Source organism: Carica papaya, chromosome 3, assembly GCF_054855325.1.
Source record: "Carica papaya isolate Zhongbai chromosome 3, ASM5485532v1, whole genome shotgun sequence".
NCBI classification, from domain to species: Eukaryota; Viridiplantae; Streptophyta; class Magnoliopsida; order Brassicales; family Caricaceae; genus Carica; species Carica papaya.
Window position 1 is genome coordinate 256,081 of NC_142311.1, and position 16,749 is coordinate 272,829.

The 16,749-nt window shown below is 36.2% G+C and overlaps 4 protein-coding genes across 4 annotated transcripts; 2 read left to right on the plus strand and 2 right to left on the minus strand.

The window, feature by feature from the left end:
* Positions 1 to 281: 281 nt before the first annotated feature.
* Positions 282 to 1,970, minus strand: LOC110815424 (exopolygalacturonase-like). The gene is made up of 4 exons (XM_022043221.2): positions 1,832 to 1,970; positions 1,449 to 1,760; positions 830 to 1,348; positions 282 to 737 (listed from the first exon to the last, which is right to left on the minus strand). Exons 1-4 carry the CDS (start codon positions 1,952 to 1,954, stop codon positions 468 to 470), a joined length of 1,224 nt encoding a protein of 407 aa, XP_021898913.1. The 5' UTR covers positions 1,955 to 1,970; the 3' UTR covers positions 282 to 467.
* A 2,917-nt stretch (positions 1,971 to 4,887) lies between these two features.
* On the minus strand, positions 4,888 to 6,661 carry LOC110815422 (exopolygalacturonase-like). The gene is made up of 4 exons (XM_022043215.2): positions 6,469 to 6,661; positions 6,028 to 6,339; positions 5,370 to 5,888; positions 4,888 to 5,282 (listed from the first exon to the last, which is right to left on the minus strand). Exons 1-4 carry the CDS (start codon positions 6,589 to 6,591, stop codon positions 5,028 to 5,030), a joined length of 1,209 nt encoding a protein of 402 aa, XP_021898907.2. The 5' UTR covers positions 6,592 to 6,661; the 3' UTR covers positions 4,888 to 5,027.
* An 886-nt stretch (positions 6,662 to 7,547) lies between these two features.
* PPD1 (Photosystem II reaction center PsbP family protein) lies at positions 7,548 to 9,904 on the plus strand. The gene is made up of 3 exons (XM_022043351.2): positions 7,548 to 7,814; positions 7,954 to 8,391; positions 9,548 to 9,904. Exons 1-3 carry the CDS (start codon positions 7,566 to 7,568, stop codon positions 9,767 to 9,769), a joined length of 909 nt encoding a protein of 302 aa, XP_021899043.1. The 5' UTR covers positions 7,548 to 7,565; the 3' UTR covers positions 9,770 to 9,904.
* A 1,061-nt stretch (positions 9,905 to 10,965) lies between these two features.
* On the plus strand, positions 10,966 to 16,716 carry A/N-INVA (Plant neutral invertase family protein). The gene is made up of 6 exons (XM_088214767.1): positions 10,966 to 12,123; positions 12,943 to 13,102; positions 13,326 to 13,537; positions 14,917 to 15,410; positions 15,533 to 15,581; positions 16,082 to 16,716. Exons 1-6 carry the CDS (start codon positions 11,326 to 11,328, stop codon positions 16,406 to 16,408), a joined length of 2,040 nt encoding a protein of 679 aa, XP_088070893.1. The 5' UTR covers positions 10,966 to 11,325; the 3' UTR covers positions 16,409 to 16,716.
* The last annotated feature ends 33 nt before the right edge of the window (positions 16,717 to 16,749 follow it).

A 16,749-nucleotide genomic window follows, 5' to 3' on the forward strand; every position in this document is an offset into this window, starting at 1 on the left:
AATAAAATATGATTATAGTAAAACAAATAATTTAAATATTGACATAACAATTCTAAGAATAAACTCCAATCACTTGATGAAATCTCAAAATTATTTTAAAGGAATGCATGGAGCTTATAAAATTAATTTTAGGTTTATCCCATCGAAAAATGAATTGGCACCCATTTCTAATTCAAAGTCCAAATTTTTATAAGTTTGGAAACAAGTCCAGATCAAACTTACATTCTTGGGATTGTTTTTCCTCAACGTTAATGAAAAATATAAATACCCAAAAGAGCATATGCAACTATAATATTTAAGATACTTCAATTGCATTTTCTATTATAAATTTTAAATATATCTCATTACGCCTTACAAAATTTTAATATCTCAGATCCTGTTATACATCTCAAGATCAGCTTCCCTTTCATTTCCTAATAATGTTTTATATTCTTACTGTAATTTCAAATTAAAACTCAGTATCTAGATCAAGCTGATGCTGCAGCTGCGGGGAGATCAGCACCAGCTTGTTCGGTGCATGCAGGAGGATCTTGTTTGCCACTAAGTATTGGCTTCACGTTCGAGCAAGTGAATAATGCAGGTCCATCCTTTCCGGTATACTTAAGATCGATGTCTCCAACCTCGATGTTCTCACATGGTGCTCCACTGCTGCAAGCTAGACTTGCCACCACTCGAGTTGAGGAGGTACCGCGAATGCCTTTGAAGATCACATTGCTAATTTTAACTAGTGAAGGGCTCTGTACAAATCACAAAAGTTAAACTCGAGAAATAATTAACCATTTTCTGCTTTCCATTCGTTTTAAAACTACTTTTAATTCTAAATTAATACCTTCAAGTTGCACAGGTTATGTGGGCAGTACTCTTGATCAATGAGCATCGGAGTGGAGACATCTTCCATGGTAATATCCTCAAAACGTATATTAGAAACTGTTGGTTTTCCAGGAGCTGAAGGCCAACTCTTGATCCTGACACCAAACATAGCTTTCTTGACAGTACAGTGTTGCATTGTGATCAAATCAACCGGCTCTTCCTTCGCTTGTCTTCCGAGACTTCCAATGGCAAGACCGTGACCGGGTCCGCATATCACATTTGTGACAGTCAAGTTCTTGGTGCCGTCGCCAATAGAGATGCAATCATCTCCAGTTGCAATGTTAGTATCGGTGACTATAAGACCGTCGGAGCGACCAATATGAATTCCGTCAGTGTTGACGCTTGTTTCAGGTGCAGTGATCGTAACATGTTGGAAAACAAAATTTTTGCAACCCAATACGTTGAAATGAAAGTATTTAGCATTTAAGGAAGTTATGTCCTGAACAACTCCATTGGTGATGAAATCAAACCTTATACCCTGCATTAAGAAGTGAATTGAGATTTCACATAATTTTTAAGTAAAGAGAATGATATCAATACAGTGATGAGTTTATATGTTGAAGTTTAATGAATCTTACAATGGGAAGTTTGACACATTCTTGAGACTTGTGGCAATTGTTGACCTCCCAAGCAGAAGCACCTTGGCCATCAAAAGTTCCAGTGCCGGATAATGTGAAACCATCCATGTAACTAAAGGTGATCCAACTATCCAATCCAACAAAGGATTTAGTGTCAGCCGGAGCTTGCACCGTGCCAAGAACCTCAACCTCAACAGGAGCTTTACAAGGTCCAGCCAATGTTATTTTGCTTAAAGGAAATGTTCCTTTGGGAATTATAATTTTGCTCTTAGTTGGAGCATCACAAGCTGCCTTGAATGCATCCGATAAAGCCTGAACCAAAACGAAATAATCATTACAAGTTAAAATAACAATTTACCAGCTTAGTTGAAAAATAATATTACCTGGGTAATATCTTCATCAGGAGTTGCACCATGCTTTGTGATATCGAAGTCTTCAGCTTCGGCATGAGATGCCATCAGCACTGTCAAGAAGAGAAGAAGAAGATGGAACTTGACACACCCCATTATTTGTTCTTTCGATTTTTTCTGGTAATGATGAAGAAGCAATTTATAGTGGATGCAGTGGGAAAAAGTCACCCGTTTTATTCTCAATTATCTAAATTAATTTATGCTATTTTTGGATTTACTTTTGACTCCTTTTCTTTTCAATTATGTAATTTTAATTATAAAAACAATATAATTTCAACAACAAAAAAATTAATTAGATCAATTTTAATAGATAATAATAGCAATCTCTCAATCTAAATTCTAATTTTAAGTAATACTCTTGATTAAATAGTATAAACTCTAATTAGATTTTGAAATATTATTTTTTTAAAAAGAACAATTATATTGGGTTACTACTAAAACACATTGTCGCTGAATAATTTATATATTTGAAATATTATGTAATATCCAATTAATTTTAATGTATTTAAAATTAATTTATAAATATAATTTTTTTTTAAAAATTTTGAATTTTAATTTAATGTAAAAATGAAGAAAAATAGGTGAATGATGAAATTAAAAATAATTTTGAGAAAAAAGGGGTGAAAATTTGAATTCTGAGAGTATTTTTGAAAAAAAAATCAGAAAATAGAGATCAAAACGTAATTTAAGAAAGTTATGTCACGTAGGATGCCCAATCAGCAGCCCCGACGAACCGGGGCGCGCCACGTAGCAAGGAACGCTGACGCGGTACCACGCGTGAGGCCACGCTGGCGATCTGCGTGCCCACGATCAGACGATCCAGATCCACTCCCGCGCACACAGAAGGCTCGGATGCGTTCCCTTCCCATATGCGATCGAACGGTCAGATTTAAACGCGATCAATGGTCCAAATCTAATTTCTATTTAAACGCGATCGAACAGCCCATATCAGATCGCGATGAACGACCCAGATTCACTACTTATTTAATCGCGATCGGACGGTTCAGATCAAATACGATGGATGACCCAGATTAAAAAAGAACGGATATAAATAACTATCTTCACACCAAACCCTAACCCTAGCCCTCAGACTCCCCCTCCCCCGCCAGAGAAGACCCAGCCACTGGGAAGGAAGCTGGCGCCACCCGCCGCCGTGCCGGAACCACTTCCGACCGCCAAAAGAGGTAAAAAAAATTTTTCTTTACTCAAAATTCAATTTTAAACACCCTTATGACCAAATCAGAATAAAAAATCTGGTGGATTGGCCAAAAACTGCGGGTAAAATCCGATGCCGCCGCCGCAGAAAATTATAAAAAATACCTCCGATGAGGTACTTCCCAATTCCCGTTCTGCATAATTCTTCCACCATTGTAATAACTGTTTCCTTTTCTACAGGTTGACCGAAGCAAAACACCCAACTGCAAATGTGAGCCGGCGGAACTGCTACACCAGAGAACCCCGCCGTCGGTGAGTTTTAATTTTTTTATTTTTTTCGGTCAATCGAGACATCTTAACGTATTTTTTTGCAGGGATTGATACAAAACCAGCCGAATTTAGCCGAAAACGATCGAAAACAATTGACTTGAGGCAAACTGTCGCCGCGACAGCGATGCCATCACCGGAGCACGGTGGAGCCACCGTGCCAGAATTCTGAAATTGGCTAAAAAGGGGCATTGACACTGATTTTGGATTTTTTAAATATTTCTAGATACATGTAATGCATTTTAATCCCCAAAGAAAAATTCATGGAATTTGGGGACTGCTAGTAGGCGCAGTCAACAAGTTTAGTATTTTAGGCATCAATTTGAGTAAGAATCTCTCACCTTATTCTTTATTATAGAATTGAAGTCTAATTAGTAATAATACGGTATTTTGTGCAATTTAGAAAATATCTATAATTAATTACGAGTTACTAATGGAGGCAGAACCAGAAATTATTCTCTATTGATTTCTGTTGATTTATTTTACAGTTTGAATGTATGATAATATTTGATTGATCGATTTTATAGCTTTAAATGCATGTATTGTTGCCCTATGTAACTATAGTTAAATTGAAAAACTGGGACGTGATGCATGTTTTATCGGTGAGTAGCATGATATTCTTATTGGGGTAGTGTAACTAATTTTTTCATTAATTATTTCAGATTAAGATGACCATAATACAGAGACCGATCCACAAGAGGAATGTGAGTAAAAATTTCAGTCGTTTATTTTTAATTTATTTCTTTAGTTATTAATTGTTCTTTTAGAAAAGTATTCGCGTAAACCCAATTTGATACTTTCAGTTATTGTGTAAGGAATGTAAACCCTAACTATTTATTTCGCTTACTCATTAAATTTATAATTTATTTTATTTAGAATTTTTAGGACTGTTACATATTATTTTAACTATAATATTATAAGACATTAAAACTAATTAGATTATTTTAATTTCATGCTATAGATAGATTATTTTAATTATTTAAAAATAAAAAATTAATGCCTTAACACGTGACACCTTCTCATATTACTTCTATTTACATATATTATATATGTATATATATATAGAGTATAATTTGCAGTCAAATTATATTTTATTTCATTTTACATATTCGAAATTTCGTATTTGATTTGAGTAAAATCACCTCTGTCTGATTACACCTAATATGTTAAGATAAGCCTTTGCTTTCTTCCCCTCCAATCCCAACTGCAAAATCCTCCCTCACTTTCCCTCTCTCCGTCGTCAACCTCAAAACACCTCACGTCCCCCCACCGCCGGACTTCCCTCTGTTTCCGGCGGTATTTAATTCTTAATTTAATTTAATTGTTAATACTACTGCATGCATATACACAGAGAATATAAATTTTTTTAATATTTGTCTGAAACTTATGACTTCCTTTCTTCTTCCAGTGTTTAATCATCATGCTGCTTTGTTTTTAAATTACAATTTAAAATTTATCAAAATTTTATCTTTATTTGATGATATACGTACATATAGTGGTAATAATTAATTGAAGAAAATATATAAATCATACGCCACCTTTGAATATTAGATAATGCAATGCATTTTCTTTTATTATATATCATTTGTATCGTACAAAAATTTTAATATTTGAGATTTTGTTATATGTCCTAATAATACTTTATATTTATCATTCTTTCAAACTAAACTCAAGATCTAGGTTAAGCTCATGCTGCAGCTTTAGGGGGAGCTGGACCACTGCATGCAGGAGGATTTTGCTTGCCGCTAAGAATTGGCTTCACGTTCGAACAGGTGAATAATGCAGGCCCATCCTTTCCGGTATACTTAAGATCGATGTCTCCAACCTGGATGTTCTCACATGGTGCTCCGCTGCTACAAGCCAGACTTGCCACCACTTGAGTTGAAGAGGTACCGCGAATGCCTTTGAAGATCACGTTGCTAATCTTAACAAGTGATGGATTCTGAACAAATTACACGAATTAAACTGCGAGAATAATTAATGACTTTGTCCATTCATTTTAAAATTACTTTTAATTCTAAATTAATACCTTCAAGTTGCACAGGTTATGCGGGCAGTACTCCTGATCAATGAGCATTGGGGTGGCGACATCTTCCATGGTAATGTCCTCAAAATGTATATTAGAAACGGTTGGTTTCCCGGGAGCTGAAGGCCAACTCTTGATCCTGACACCAAACATGGTTTTCTTAATTGTGCAGTGTTGCATTGTGATCAAATCAACTGGCTCTTCCTTTGCTTGTCTTCCGAGACTTCCAATGGCAAGGCCGTGACCGGGTCCGCACTTCACATTTGTGACAGTCAAGTTCTTGGTGCCATCACCAATAGAGATGCAATCATCTCCGGTTGCAATATTAGTATCGGTGATTATAAGCCCGTTGGAGCGACCAATATGAATTCCGTCAGTGTTGATACTTGTTTCTGGTGCAGTGATGGTAACATGTTGAAAAACAAAGTTTTTGCAACCCAAAACATTGAAGTGAAAGTACTTGGCATTTAAGGAGGTAATGTCCCGAACAACTCCATTGGTGATGAAATCAAACCTTATACCCTGGATTAAGAAATCAATGAAAATTTCACACGATTTTTAGTAAAGACAAAGTAAAAAAGAACTTGCATCAGCGATATTAATATAATTATGAGTTCTGCGGAAAGTTTATGAAGAGAGAAGAAAGATAAATGAATCTTACAATCGGAAGTTTAACACATTCTTGAGACTTATGGCAATTGTTGACTTTCCAAGCAGAAGCACCTTGACCATCAAAAGTTCCAGTACCAGACAATGTGAAACCATCCATATAACTAAAGGTGATCCAACTATCTAATCCGACAAAGGATTTAGCGTCAGCCGGAGCTTGCACTGTGCCAAGAACCTGAACCTCAATAGGAGCCTTGCATGGCCCAGCCAATCTTATTTTGCTCAAAGGAAAAGTCCCTTTGGGAATTAGAATTTTGCTTTTAGCTGGAGCAGCACAAGCTGCCTTAAATGCATCCGATAAAGCCTAAACCAAAAGGAAAAAAAAAAGGTTTTAGACATCGAATAAACACAGTGATATGTATATATATATATATATATATAGATTTGCAAATTTAAAATAATAATTTACCATTTAAATTTAAAAACACATTACCTGGCTAATATCTTTACCAGGAGCTCCACCATGCTTTGTAATATCAAAATCTTCAGCTTGAACGTGATATGTCATCAACACTGTCAAGAAGAGAACAAGAACATGGAATTTGACACCCCCCATTATTTGTTTTTTTATTGGTTTATTTTCTTACTCTCTGTGTAATTTTATTATGAGGTTTGATTTCTGTGCTAATCAGCGGGAGCAATTTATACGAAGCACGGCAGGAAAAAGTCGCCCATTTTATTCTCAATTACCTAAATTTGTCCATGCTATTTTGGCGATGACTTGACCAATTTTTCTTCAATCTTGGAACGCAGAATTTTGGGTGGTGGGTGTCTTAATTTGAAGTTTTAATTACAGAAAATCCATGTAATCTGATATTTCATAAATTCTTAGTGTAAAATAGAACAGGCTGGCCGGATTAGTAGTGCCTCACTGTTAGACCAGCATGCCTTTCTTTGTAATTCATGATGGGTTCAACAAAAACTTTTCAAAATCCTCACTGATAATTCTATTTGGATCTACTTGTTAGATGGTCATTTCCTTATTAGGTCTGCATGTTGTTTAGTCTCTCTGCAGGTAGCAGAAGCGAGTCGGCATCACATTTGGCAGGACATTTGAAGCCTCCAGTGCCTCATAGTGTGTTTCGTTTCATATGGCTTGCAGTCTCTCGAAGGCAAAAGGCTATTTGACCGTGCGCAGCATTGACAGATGCCGCATTACCAAGAGGATTGTAATGGTGACAGAGACTACTATACATAGTTTAAGAGGTGAATACACCAGAATTTAAATATATGTATATATATATATATTTTAGTGACCATATTATTATCTTGTGTTATGTGTATTTATGTATGGCCTCAAAATAATTGTAAACTTATGAAAATAATAAATTAATAATTAATATTTTATATTTTTATTAGCATGTTTAAGAAGAAGGTACAGTAGAAGCATAAAAGAGGAAAGAGGTTTTGAATTTAAGCTGTGCGCTCGAAATATACTGGCCGTTAGATCTTCCCAACTTCTCAGATATGATGTCATATTTCGGTATCTGAACAATAACACGTGTCGAGCAAAAACTACTCCTTATCATCATGTCATCTTCCTCTCGGATTCCCCAGTTTCTCTCGCAAATGGCGAGTATCCTCCATCCCCTCTTGCCTCCAACTCCCTTCTACCCAACTCATCTACTCTCCGGTTCTACGCCTTCCACGACGTCGTTTCCGTTCTCACCAGCCTCAACACCATCTCGCTCGCTCTCCCCAATTTGTGGCTGCTGCTCCTCAGCTCCCAACTCGTCCGATTCCCTTCTCTCCTGTTCAATCCCTCACAAATTCCAACTGGTAACTCTTTTTACTGCCTTTTTTTTTTCTTTCTCCCATTTTGAACTAAAACTAACCTCGCGACGGTGTGATCTGATTCACCTGTTCTCTACTCGCTAAATTGACAATCTAAAATGGCTCGTGGCAAATTTTTAATCAGACTAAACCTTTTACGGTTCCGAGGAGGAGCGCAATGGCCTTGATCTTTTCCAGTTATATTTTCTCAGAAACTAATTTTCACGATGGTCTTGCACTGGCTCAATCCTCAGTTGGGTTCAGGGAATACATCGATACCTTTGATGGGTATTCTTTCAAGTATCCCCAAAACTGGATTCAAGTCCGAGGAGCCGGAGCTGACATATTTTTCAGAGACCCCTTTGTTCTCGACGAGAATCTTTCAGTGGAGTTGTCTTCCCCTTCGTCGTCCAGGTTTAAGAGCGTTGAAGACTTGGGTCCCCCTGAAGAAGCAGGGAAGAAAGTGCTTAGGCAGTATTTGACGGAGTTCATGTCTACTAGACTGGGTGTCCGGCGTGAGTCCAATGTTCTATCGACTTCCTCTCGAGTTGCTGATGATGGGAAGCTCTATTACCAAGTGGAGGTAATGCATCTTGGCATCCTGTTTTGCTGGTTAAATTCAAATCAAGAGGCAGTTTGATTTTGATTCATCTTCTTATATACACACACACACACACACACACACATCTATATATATCAGCATCTCACTCGATTATTTATAATACTTGTGCTAGGGTATGTTTAACAAATCAAGATTTTTTGTGGAATTCATTTTGAACAACTAAGAGGGCTAGAAATTTTACTTGGAAGGACAAAAAAGTTGAGGAAATAAAATTTTATGTGGAATTAAAAAAATACAGATCAAATTCCATTACTATTAATCGAATGTGGAATATGTTGATTCAACTCCATATATAATTCTCTATGAATTCAGTTTGTATCATTTAGATAAGGCTCTTGTCATCTTATCATCTTATAATTAGGAGATACAAAACTTGATGGACTTTGGAAAGCATTAGTTTTGAAGAGTTTCACATTCTCCTAGTCAAACTAGGTATGAATTTCTAAATGAATTCTTAAGAAATTGTTGATTTGCTCCAAGTATAGCTGAAGACTATGTTTTCGAATGAATTAAAAAATAATATGTTCATTTGCAAATTTACACTTATCTTAATCATGAGAAGGTGTAAATTGTATTAAAATCTTAAAAAATAAGTATACATAGAATTTTGATGGATTTTGGAATTTGTTGTTTTGATACCATATGTGTTTCAAGTATACATTTACAAATGAATTCTGCACAAATATTGGGATTTGTTGAGATATAGCCCAATAATGACTCTGGGAGAGAAGGTGATTAAAGTGAAATGGGATTTTCTTTTTCCGCATAACCAACAGATATATACATACTTGATTATATTTGGAAACAGATTCAGCACTTTACATGTGATTGTGTTGTATTGAAGACAGAGTTTCAAGATGAGTTTAGACATGGAATCTCTTGTTTTTCTTTACAGAATCCAAACTATATGTCTATATCCTGTATCAATCATTGATTCTCTTAGTTATTTTATATTTGAAGAACAATATATTTGCTTGTTTGGACGATCTCGACTACTCATAATGTGCAGTGTTGGAGATGGTCTAGTAGAAAGCTATTCCTTTTCTTGTATAAAAACCATAATATTACAAATATTCCCTGCTCCTTAAAAAAGAATTCTGAACCTTGGAGTTTTTAGGTAAACATAAAGTCATATGCAAATAACAACCAGCTGGCCGTCATGCCACAAGAACGTGTTGCTCGCATGGAATGGGATCGGCGATATCTTTCTGTTCTTGGAGTCGAAAACAACAGGTTATACGAGTTGAGATTACAAACGCCGGAAAATGTATTCGTAGAGGAGGAAAATGATCTTCGCCAAGTTATGAATTCTTTTAGAGTGAACAAAGTGGCTGCGTGATGAGTTTTTGTAATCTTACATATGAGTCATTTTTTTTGACAGACATGATTCATAGTGAGATACCCTGTAACTGCAATACACTAGTGTATTCATTTTCCATATTAAATGTATGTATTTGCTCTTTAGATTGTTGCATCTAAGCGCGTTTTGGGAATTTATGTCAATGAATTTGCAAATTTTCTCACATACGGTGTTATCTTTTTAGTTTTAGAAAATACATTTCTGTATGATAAGATCATTTCTATAGCAAGATCAGATAACCAAGAAGCTTGAACAATTAAAATTAAAAGCAAGGCTGATAGTTCTGTGTTTGCAGATCAGATAAAAGAGTCCCCAGATTGAAAGGGAATTGTTGACACTAGCATATTTACTTTTGTCTTTTTTTCTTAATATATAAACATATACGTATATAACTCCAACAAGAGACCTTTATGTGAATTCCCATCTGTTGAATGAAGCATATCCATAACCCATGTAAACCTCTCTCGGTCCACCTTCAAGTACCGATGTATACTTGGCCGTGGTTTTCTCACACCATTTCCGTGTCAGCTCTGTGGATAATAACCCTGTTTCTTTCTTGCACTTTTTCACCTCACAGCCAGTCGTCTTTGATAGCACTTGTCAGACGGGAATGTCAACCTGGCTGACACGTGGCAAAATCCCTATGGTGGAAATGATTAGTTGTCACATGAAAAGGAGTGGGTGACAAATCCCTTAACACGTCAGCAGCATTTATCCACGTTCGCACGTGCATGATTTTCTAAGCACTTGGCTGTTCTTTGAGGTTATAAACAGACATTTCCATTTTTAGGCTGATCGCATAACAGAGGTTCAATGTTTTTTCCAAGCACCTAAAATCTTTCAAGGCCCCATATTTAGCATCCAACTTACTAAAAGTGTCGGACTTTTAAATCTCCACACCAACAAATTAGAAGATTATAATTAGAACGTAGAACACTACGATATTATCCAAACGGAATTCTGATTTCGTTTTAAATTTAACTGGTGGAAATTATTTAAGTTTACTAAAAAAGAAAAACCAGATTGTTTTACACCTTACATCAATTTATTCTTGATAAAATTACTATACTATCATAAAAATTGTTCATTTTGATGAACTATGATTATTGTTATTAAATATAAAGATATGATTTTTTAATTATTGATTTAGAGTTTTAAGCCAAATCTTAATGACAATCTCTGTTGGTTTTCTTACAAGTTTAACCACCAACAAAAGCATGTCTTTTTTTTTTTCCCATTTGTCCACGACAGTCCCCTTCCCTCCTCCGCCGCATATATAGGTCAAAAGCCCAACTTCTTCTCCCTCGAACGATTCTGTCTTCTCCCAACTTGAAACACCATTTTCCCACCCCCCTTGCATCACAATCTTATCTCAATCTCAACTTGCTAATTTTCTCGCATCTATCAATCTTAAACTTTTTACTTTTGGGCAATACTCGAGGGAACGGTTGTACACGTGACCAACTCTCTCATACGTACGAGTTCTTGAAAAGGTTTGATTTTGATTTCTCTATCGTCAAGTTCAGTTTTCTGTTATGGCTACTCTCAGTTTTCTGGGAAGCTCCACGATGAAGCCTTCTTGTAGAATCCTGATCGCTCGTCGAAGCGCCGCGTTTTTGGAATTCCCATATCCGAAACGCCTCCACTCCTTAGCCAACAATTCTCCAAGCTTTCGTTTCAGTTCCGGTCCAAAATCACAGTTTTCCCCCCACCCCTTTCGTCTACTTGGTTTTCCACGAGTAACCAACAATACACCCAAGTGTTTTTATGCACCCAGTTCCAGTTTTGGTCAATATAGAGCCACATCGAGACCTAGCAATCTAGCTTCGGCAACGAGAAGCAGATATGTTATTGTTGCGGCAAGTGTTGCATCCAAGGTGAGGGACCTCTCTACATCTGTTGAAACTCGTGTTAATGACAAGAACTTTGAGAGGATTTATGTTCAGAATGGTATCAATGTGAAGCCTTTGGTTGTTGAAAGAATTGACAAGGATGAGAATATTGTTGGTGAAAATGAGTCCAGGATTGAGGTCAATGGTGAAAATGTTAAAGAAGAGATTTTGGAGCGTGTAAATGGGGCTAAGATTGAAACTATCAATAAGAGGGAGGAGACTAATGTTGAAAAGGAGGCGTGGAAGTTGTTGCAAGATGCTGTCGTTTTATATTGCGGATCTCCTGTGGGAACTGTGGCGGCCAATGATCCAGGTGATAAGCAGCCGTTGAATTATGATCAGGTTTTTATTAGGGATTTCGTGCCCTCTGCTTTGGCTTTCTTGCTTAAAGGAGAAGGAGAGATTGTAAGGAATTTCCTCCTTCATACATTGCAGTTGCAGGTATAATATTCAACTCTAGATATTGTTTATTGGCCTGTGTTCTTACCATAATTTGTTACAACTATTTAGTTTTGAGCTTTTAATGCTTGTTTCCTATCATCATGCACATCTTAATAAATGTCAAGAGGTTGCTTCTTATATTGATCGATTTTAACATTGTCTGGAAGGAGATCGATTATGGATCTTAAGAAATAAGTTTCTTGTTCTGTTGAATTTGGAGAGACCAACTCTAAGAAATTAAAGCCTGATTTGAGGTTTCTCACTTGCATGGAAAAACCATTGCCCTATTAACCACAAATAAAGAGTTCTTTTAGATGGTTGGGGTAACTGAAATTTTCCCTAATAAACTCAAGGATTAGATCTGATTGCATTCTGTATGTTAGTCGGTCCTGCAGTTTGTTTGAAGTTAGTTCTCCAGTTTAATTATGGAAGAAATTGTATATCTTCTTTTATGCAATTTCTTATGCATAACCCTACAAGAGTTGATCTAAGATCATAATGCATAAAAAAGTAATTGGTTACTCATGCATGCATGAAGTTAGTTCTCCAGTTTAATTATGGAAGAAATTGTATATCTTCTTTTATGCAATTTCTTATGCATAACCCTACAAGAGTTGATCTAAGATCATAATGCATAAAAAAGTAATTGGTTACTCATGCATGCATGAAGTTACCTACGTGCATAAATATGAAATGTGTATAAATACATATACACATAGAAGTACATACATACGTGCATACATGTAAGATATGTATCTGATTGGTTGGGGTATTGTATTTCTAGAACTTACAATTCTTTTTTTCGGTTTATTGATGTAGAGTTGGGAGAAAACAGTGGACTGTTATAGTCCTGGCCAGGGTTTGATGCCAGCAAGTTTCAAAGTTAGAACTGTACCCCTTGACGACAATAAGTTTGAAGAAATTCTAGATCCAGATTTTGGTGAATCAGCAATTGGCCGTGTTGCACCTGTTGATTCTGGTCAGTTAATTGGACTATGCATTTAATTCTACTGAATTGATTTTTGTTGTTGTAAAGTAAGGAATCGAAGGAAGTTAGACTGACTCGTGTTTATTGCTGGCCATGCTTCTCGTATTTGATGTAGTTATTGTTTTTCTCACTAGCGGTTTTCTAACTTGCTCACCAAAATTGTTCTGTTGTAACTTTAAGTGATTATTAGTTTTTTATCTGGCTTTCTTACCAGGCTTGTGGTGGATTATCCTGTTGAGGGCATATGGAAAGATCACTGGTGACTGCACATTACAGGAAAGGGTGGATGTCCAAACCGGCATAAAATTGATTATGAACTTGTGTTTGGCTGATGGATTTGATATGTTTCCCTCTCTGTTGGTTACTGATGGCTCCTGCATGATAGATAGACGGATGGGTATTCACGGTCACCCCCTTGAGATCCAAGTAAGTTAAGCAGTTTAGTTGCAATCTGTTGTTCCTGTCCTTTTGTCAGCTCTAAAAAGTTGTCATTTAACTCTATTTGCGTGTAAAAGAATGGGAAGACATTTTCTTAAGATCTTTTATTCCCTTCCGACCACCCTCATTTCTCATCTTAATTTTTCATGAAAGCCCATATAGAATGTACCTTTTTTTTTTCCTGAGACCTTATAGGTTGTACTTGGCTTCTATAGACTAAAAGTCATAGAATCGCAAGTGGTCCTTTTTCTACAAAAGGCTTATAATGTCCTAAGCAAAATAATTCAAAATTTAGCCTTAGGAAATCGTGTTTTGATAATGATCTCTTGGAGAGTTTCTAAAAACTTAGTGTCTGTTTGAGAGTATTTGGAATTGCAGAAAAAAATATACATATAACTTGCAAATTTTTATTTAAAGAGTAAAGAATTATGTGTTTGAATAAAGTATTTTTTTATTTAAAAAATAAGCAGATAAATTCTTAAAGCTGATGTTTTTACTTAAAAAAATTAGTAAAAACATATATATATTGATTACAATTATTTAGTACTTATATTGTTTTATGCATACATTGTCAATAATAAGGAGATATGAAGAGGATAATTAAATAAATTAGTTAAATAAAACACAAGAACTTAAAAAGTTAGGTTTAGAGTGCTTATTTTCTACCTTCTTGAAGAGTCACCTTCGATAATCTACAAGTATCATGCTCTTCCCATTATCAAATACAAATATTAGACAGGGATGCTACAAACTGCTTATAAATATCATATGAGCAATCCCGTACTCTCTCTTAGAGTCTTTATTTAGAAGAAAAAGTATATTAACAAGGAACCAGTGGGTTTTTTCCAAATACAAAAGTTGATATAAGTTAGTCAAGATATCAATAATATCTTCACGATTCTCTTCATGAGAGAAAGGAGGACTCTTTAAAACAGAGTACTTAGAGCTGAACATCTTCATTCCTGCCAAAAGTGGAATAGTTCTCCTTAAAAGCCTGCTTATTCCTCTCCTTTTCGGATAACCCATACGCTAGACAAAGGAATAAGAGAGGACAACTTCTTCTGGATACTGTCAATCATAAGAATTGTGCCCTAATCTGCCTTATAGTCCTTTATAGGCTTTATGAGCTGTAGAAAAAGGAGGTTATAACTTTTTTCTCACATCAACTAATTCGGTTTCTTTAACCAGGGCATTTAGCTAGTATTTTCTGCATGTACCCTCCCATCTTCTGCTGGTCCTTCGTTTTGTTTTATATTTGGTCTAGTCCAATGTCAGTAATGTCACTTGATATTCTATTTTCTTTGTGCCACCGTTTTTAATGTTTGATAGAATGGTACATAATAAATTTGTTCTTTTACATGTTACAGGCCTTGTTTTATTCTGCACTACGTTGCTCTCGGGAAATGCTTGCTATAAATGATGGTTCAAAGAATTTGGTAAGAGCCATCAACAATAGACTTAGTGCGTTGTCGTTCCATATCAGGGAATATTACTGGGTGGACATGAAAAAGATCAATGAGATCTATCGTTATAAAACGGAAGAGTACTCCATGGATGCTACAAACAAGTTCAATATTTATCCTGAACAAATTCCTCCATGGCTTATGGATTGGATACCAGAAGAAGGTGGATATCTGATAGGCAACCTACAGCCAGCACACATGGACTTTAGGTTCTTCACACTAGGAAACCTTTGGTCCATTGTTTCATCTCTGGGCACTCCAAAGCAGAATGAAGCTATCTTAAATCTAATTGAAGCCAAATGGGATGATATTGTGGGGCATATGCCTCTTAAAATATGTTATCCTGCATTGGAGTATGAGGAATGGCGTATAATTACTGGAAGTGATCCAAAGAATACGTAAGTCCCAAGCACCATTGGTGGGGTTTTTTTTTCTCTTTTTCTTTCCTTGAGATGCAATCCTGCAATCTGTTAAAAATTACTTGGCATGACTGAGAGATGAAATTTGATGGTTGTTGCAGCCCTTGGTCATACCATAACGGCGGATCTTGGCCTACACTTTTATGGCAGGTAAGCATTTTCAGTGACTGGAATCTTTTCTTACTCTTCAGAAGCTTGGATATGCAAATAAAATTTTTTACTCCAAGAACCATTGAGTCTGATTGTCTATCCTGAGAGCCATATGTGATTTGTGTGCTTTGGTTGGCCTTCACTCTGCATTTGTTGGACTTATCATTTTCATGAGTCTGTTAGCAGGGGCCAGCTGGGTGATGTGTCAGGCTAGATGGGAATTAACCTTATGATGGCGGAAAAAGATGATTTAAATTCATATCACTATTCCAAACCCATCCTCAACCCCTAAGTGACATCAAATGCAGATGGTAGTTACAAAACAAAATTACATGGAAGTGCACATTATTCTCGGAATATCATTATTTCTTGGCATATGGCTGACTTGTTTTGTTTCTTTAAATGGGGGAGGGGAAGAAATTGCATTCATCCTTTTGTATCTTGTTTGCCAGAGTTGTTTAACTGATCTGCTCTAATACACTCTTACATGTATTGTTCAGTTCACATTGGCATGCATCAAGATGGGTAGATTAGAATTAGCTCAGAAGGCAGTTGCTTTGGCTGAGAAAAGGCTTGCAACCGACCGCTGGCCTGAATACTACGACACTCGAACTGGAAAGTTTATTGGAAAGCAATCCAGATTATACCAAACATGGACAATTGCTGGATTCCTGACATCTAGAATGCTCTTAGATAATCCAGAGATGGCATCCTTGTTATTCTGGGAGGAAGATTATGAGCTTCTTGAGATTTGTGTTTGTGCACTTAGCAAGACTGGCAAGAGAAAATGCTCCCGTGGTGCTGCTAAGTCCCAGATTCTTGTTTAATGAGAGTCCATTTTTTCAAAGGCAAAAAAGCTGTTGTTCTGTACAGCCACAAGTTTAGGAAAGAAATAGAGGAATATGATTAAAAGAGCAAATTTGAAGCTCAAAATGTAGAATACACATTATTTGTGTTACACATATTCTACTGTAAAAATAGCTACGGAGATCAATTAACAAGTTGATCACCATACTCTCATATTGAGTGAGGGGAGGCTCATTAGTAATGCCTCCCGAGAGATTGTTTGTACATTATTTGACCATGCCTTGCATGCTCTTCTCTCCAGTTTGTTTCAAATCCTCCCTTAAAGTAATCTTTTCTGTGTTGATTGACCTAATTTCTTCGA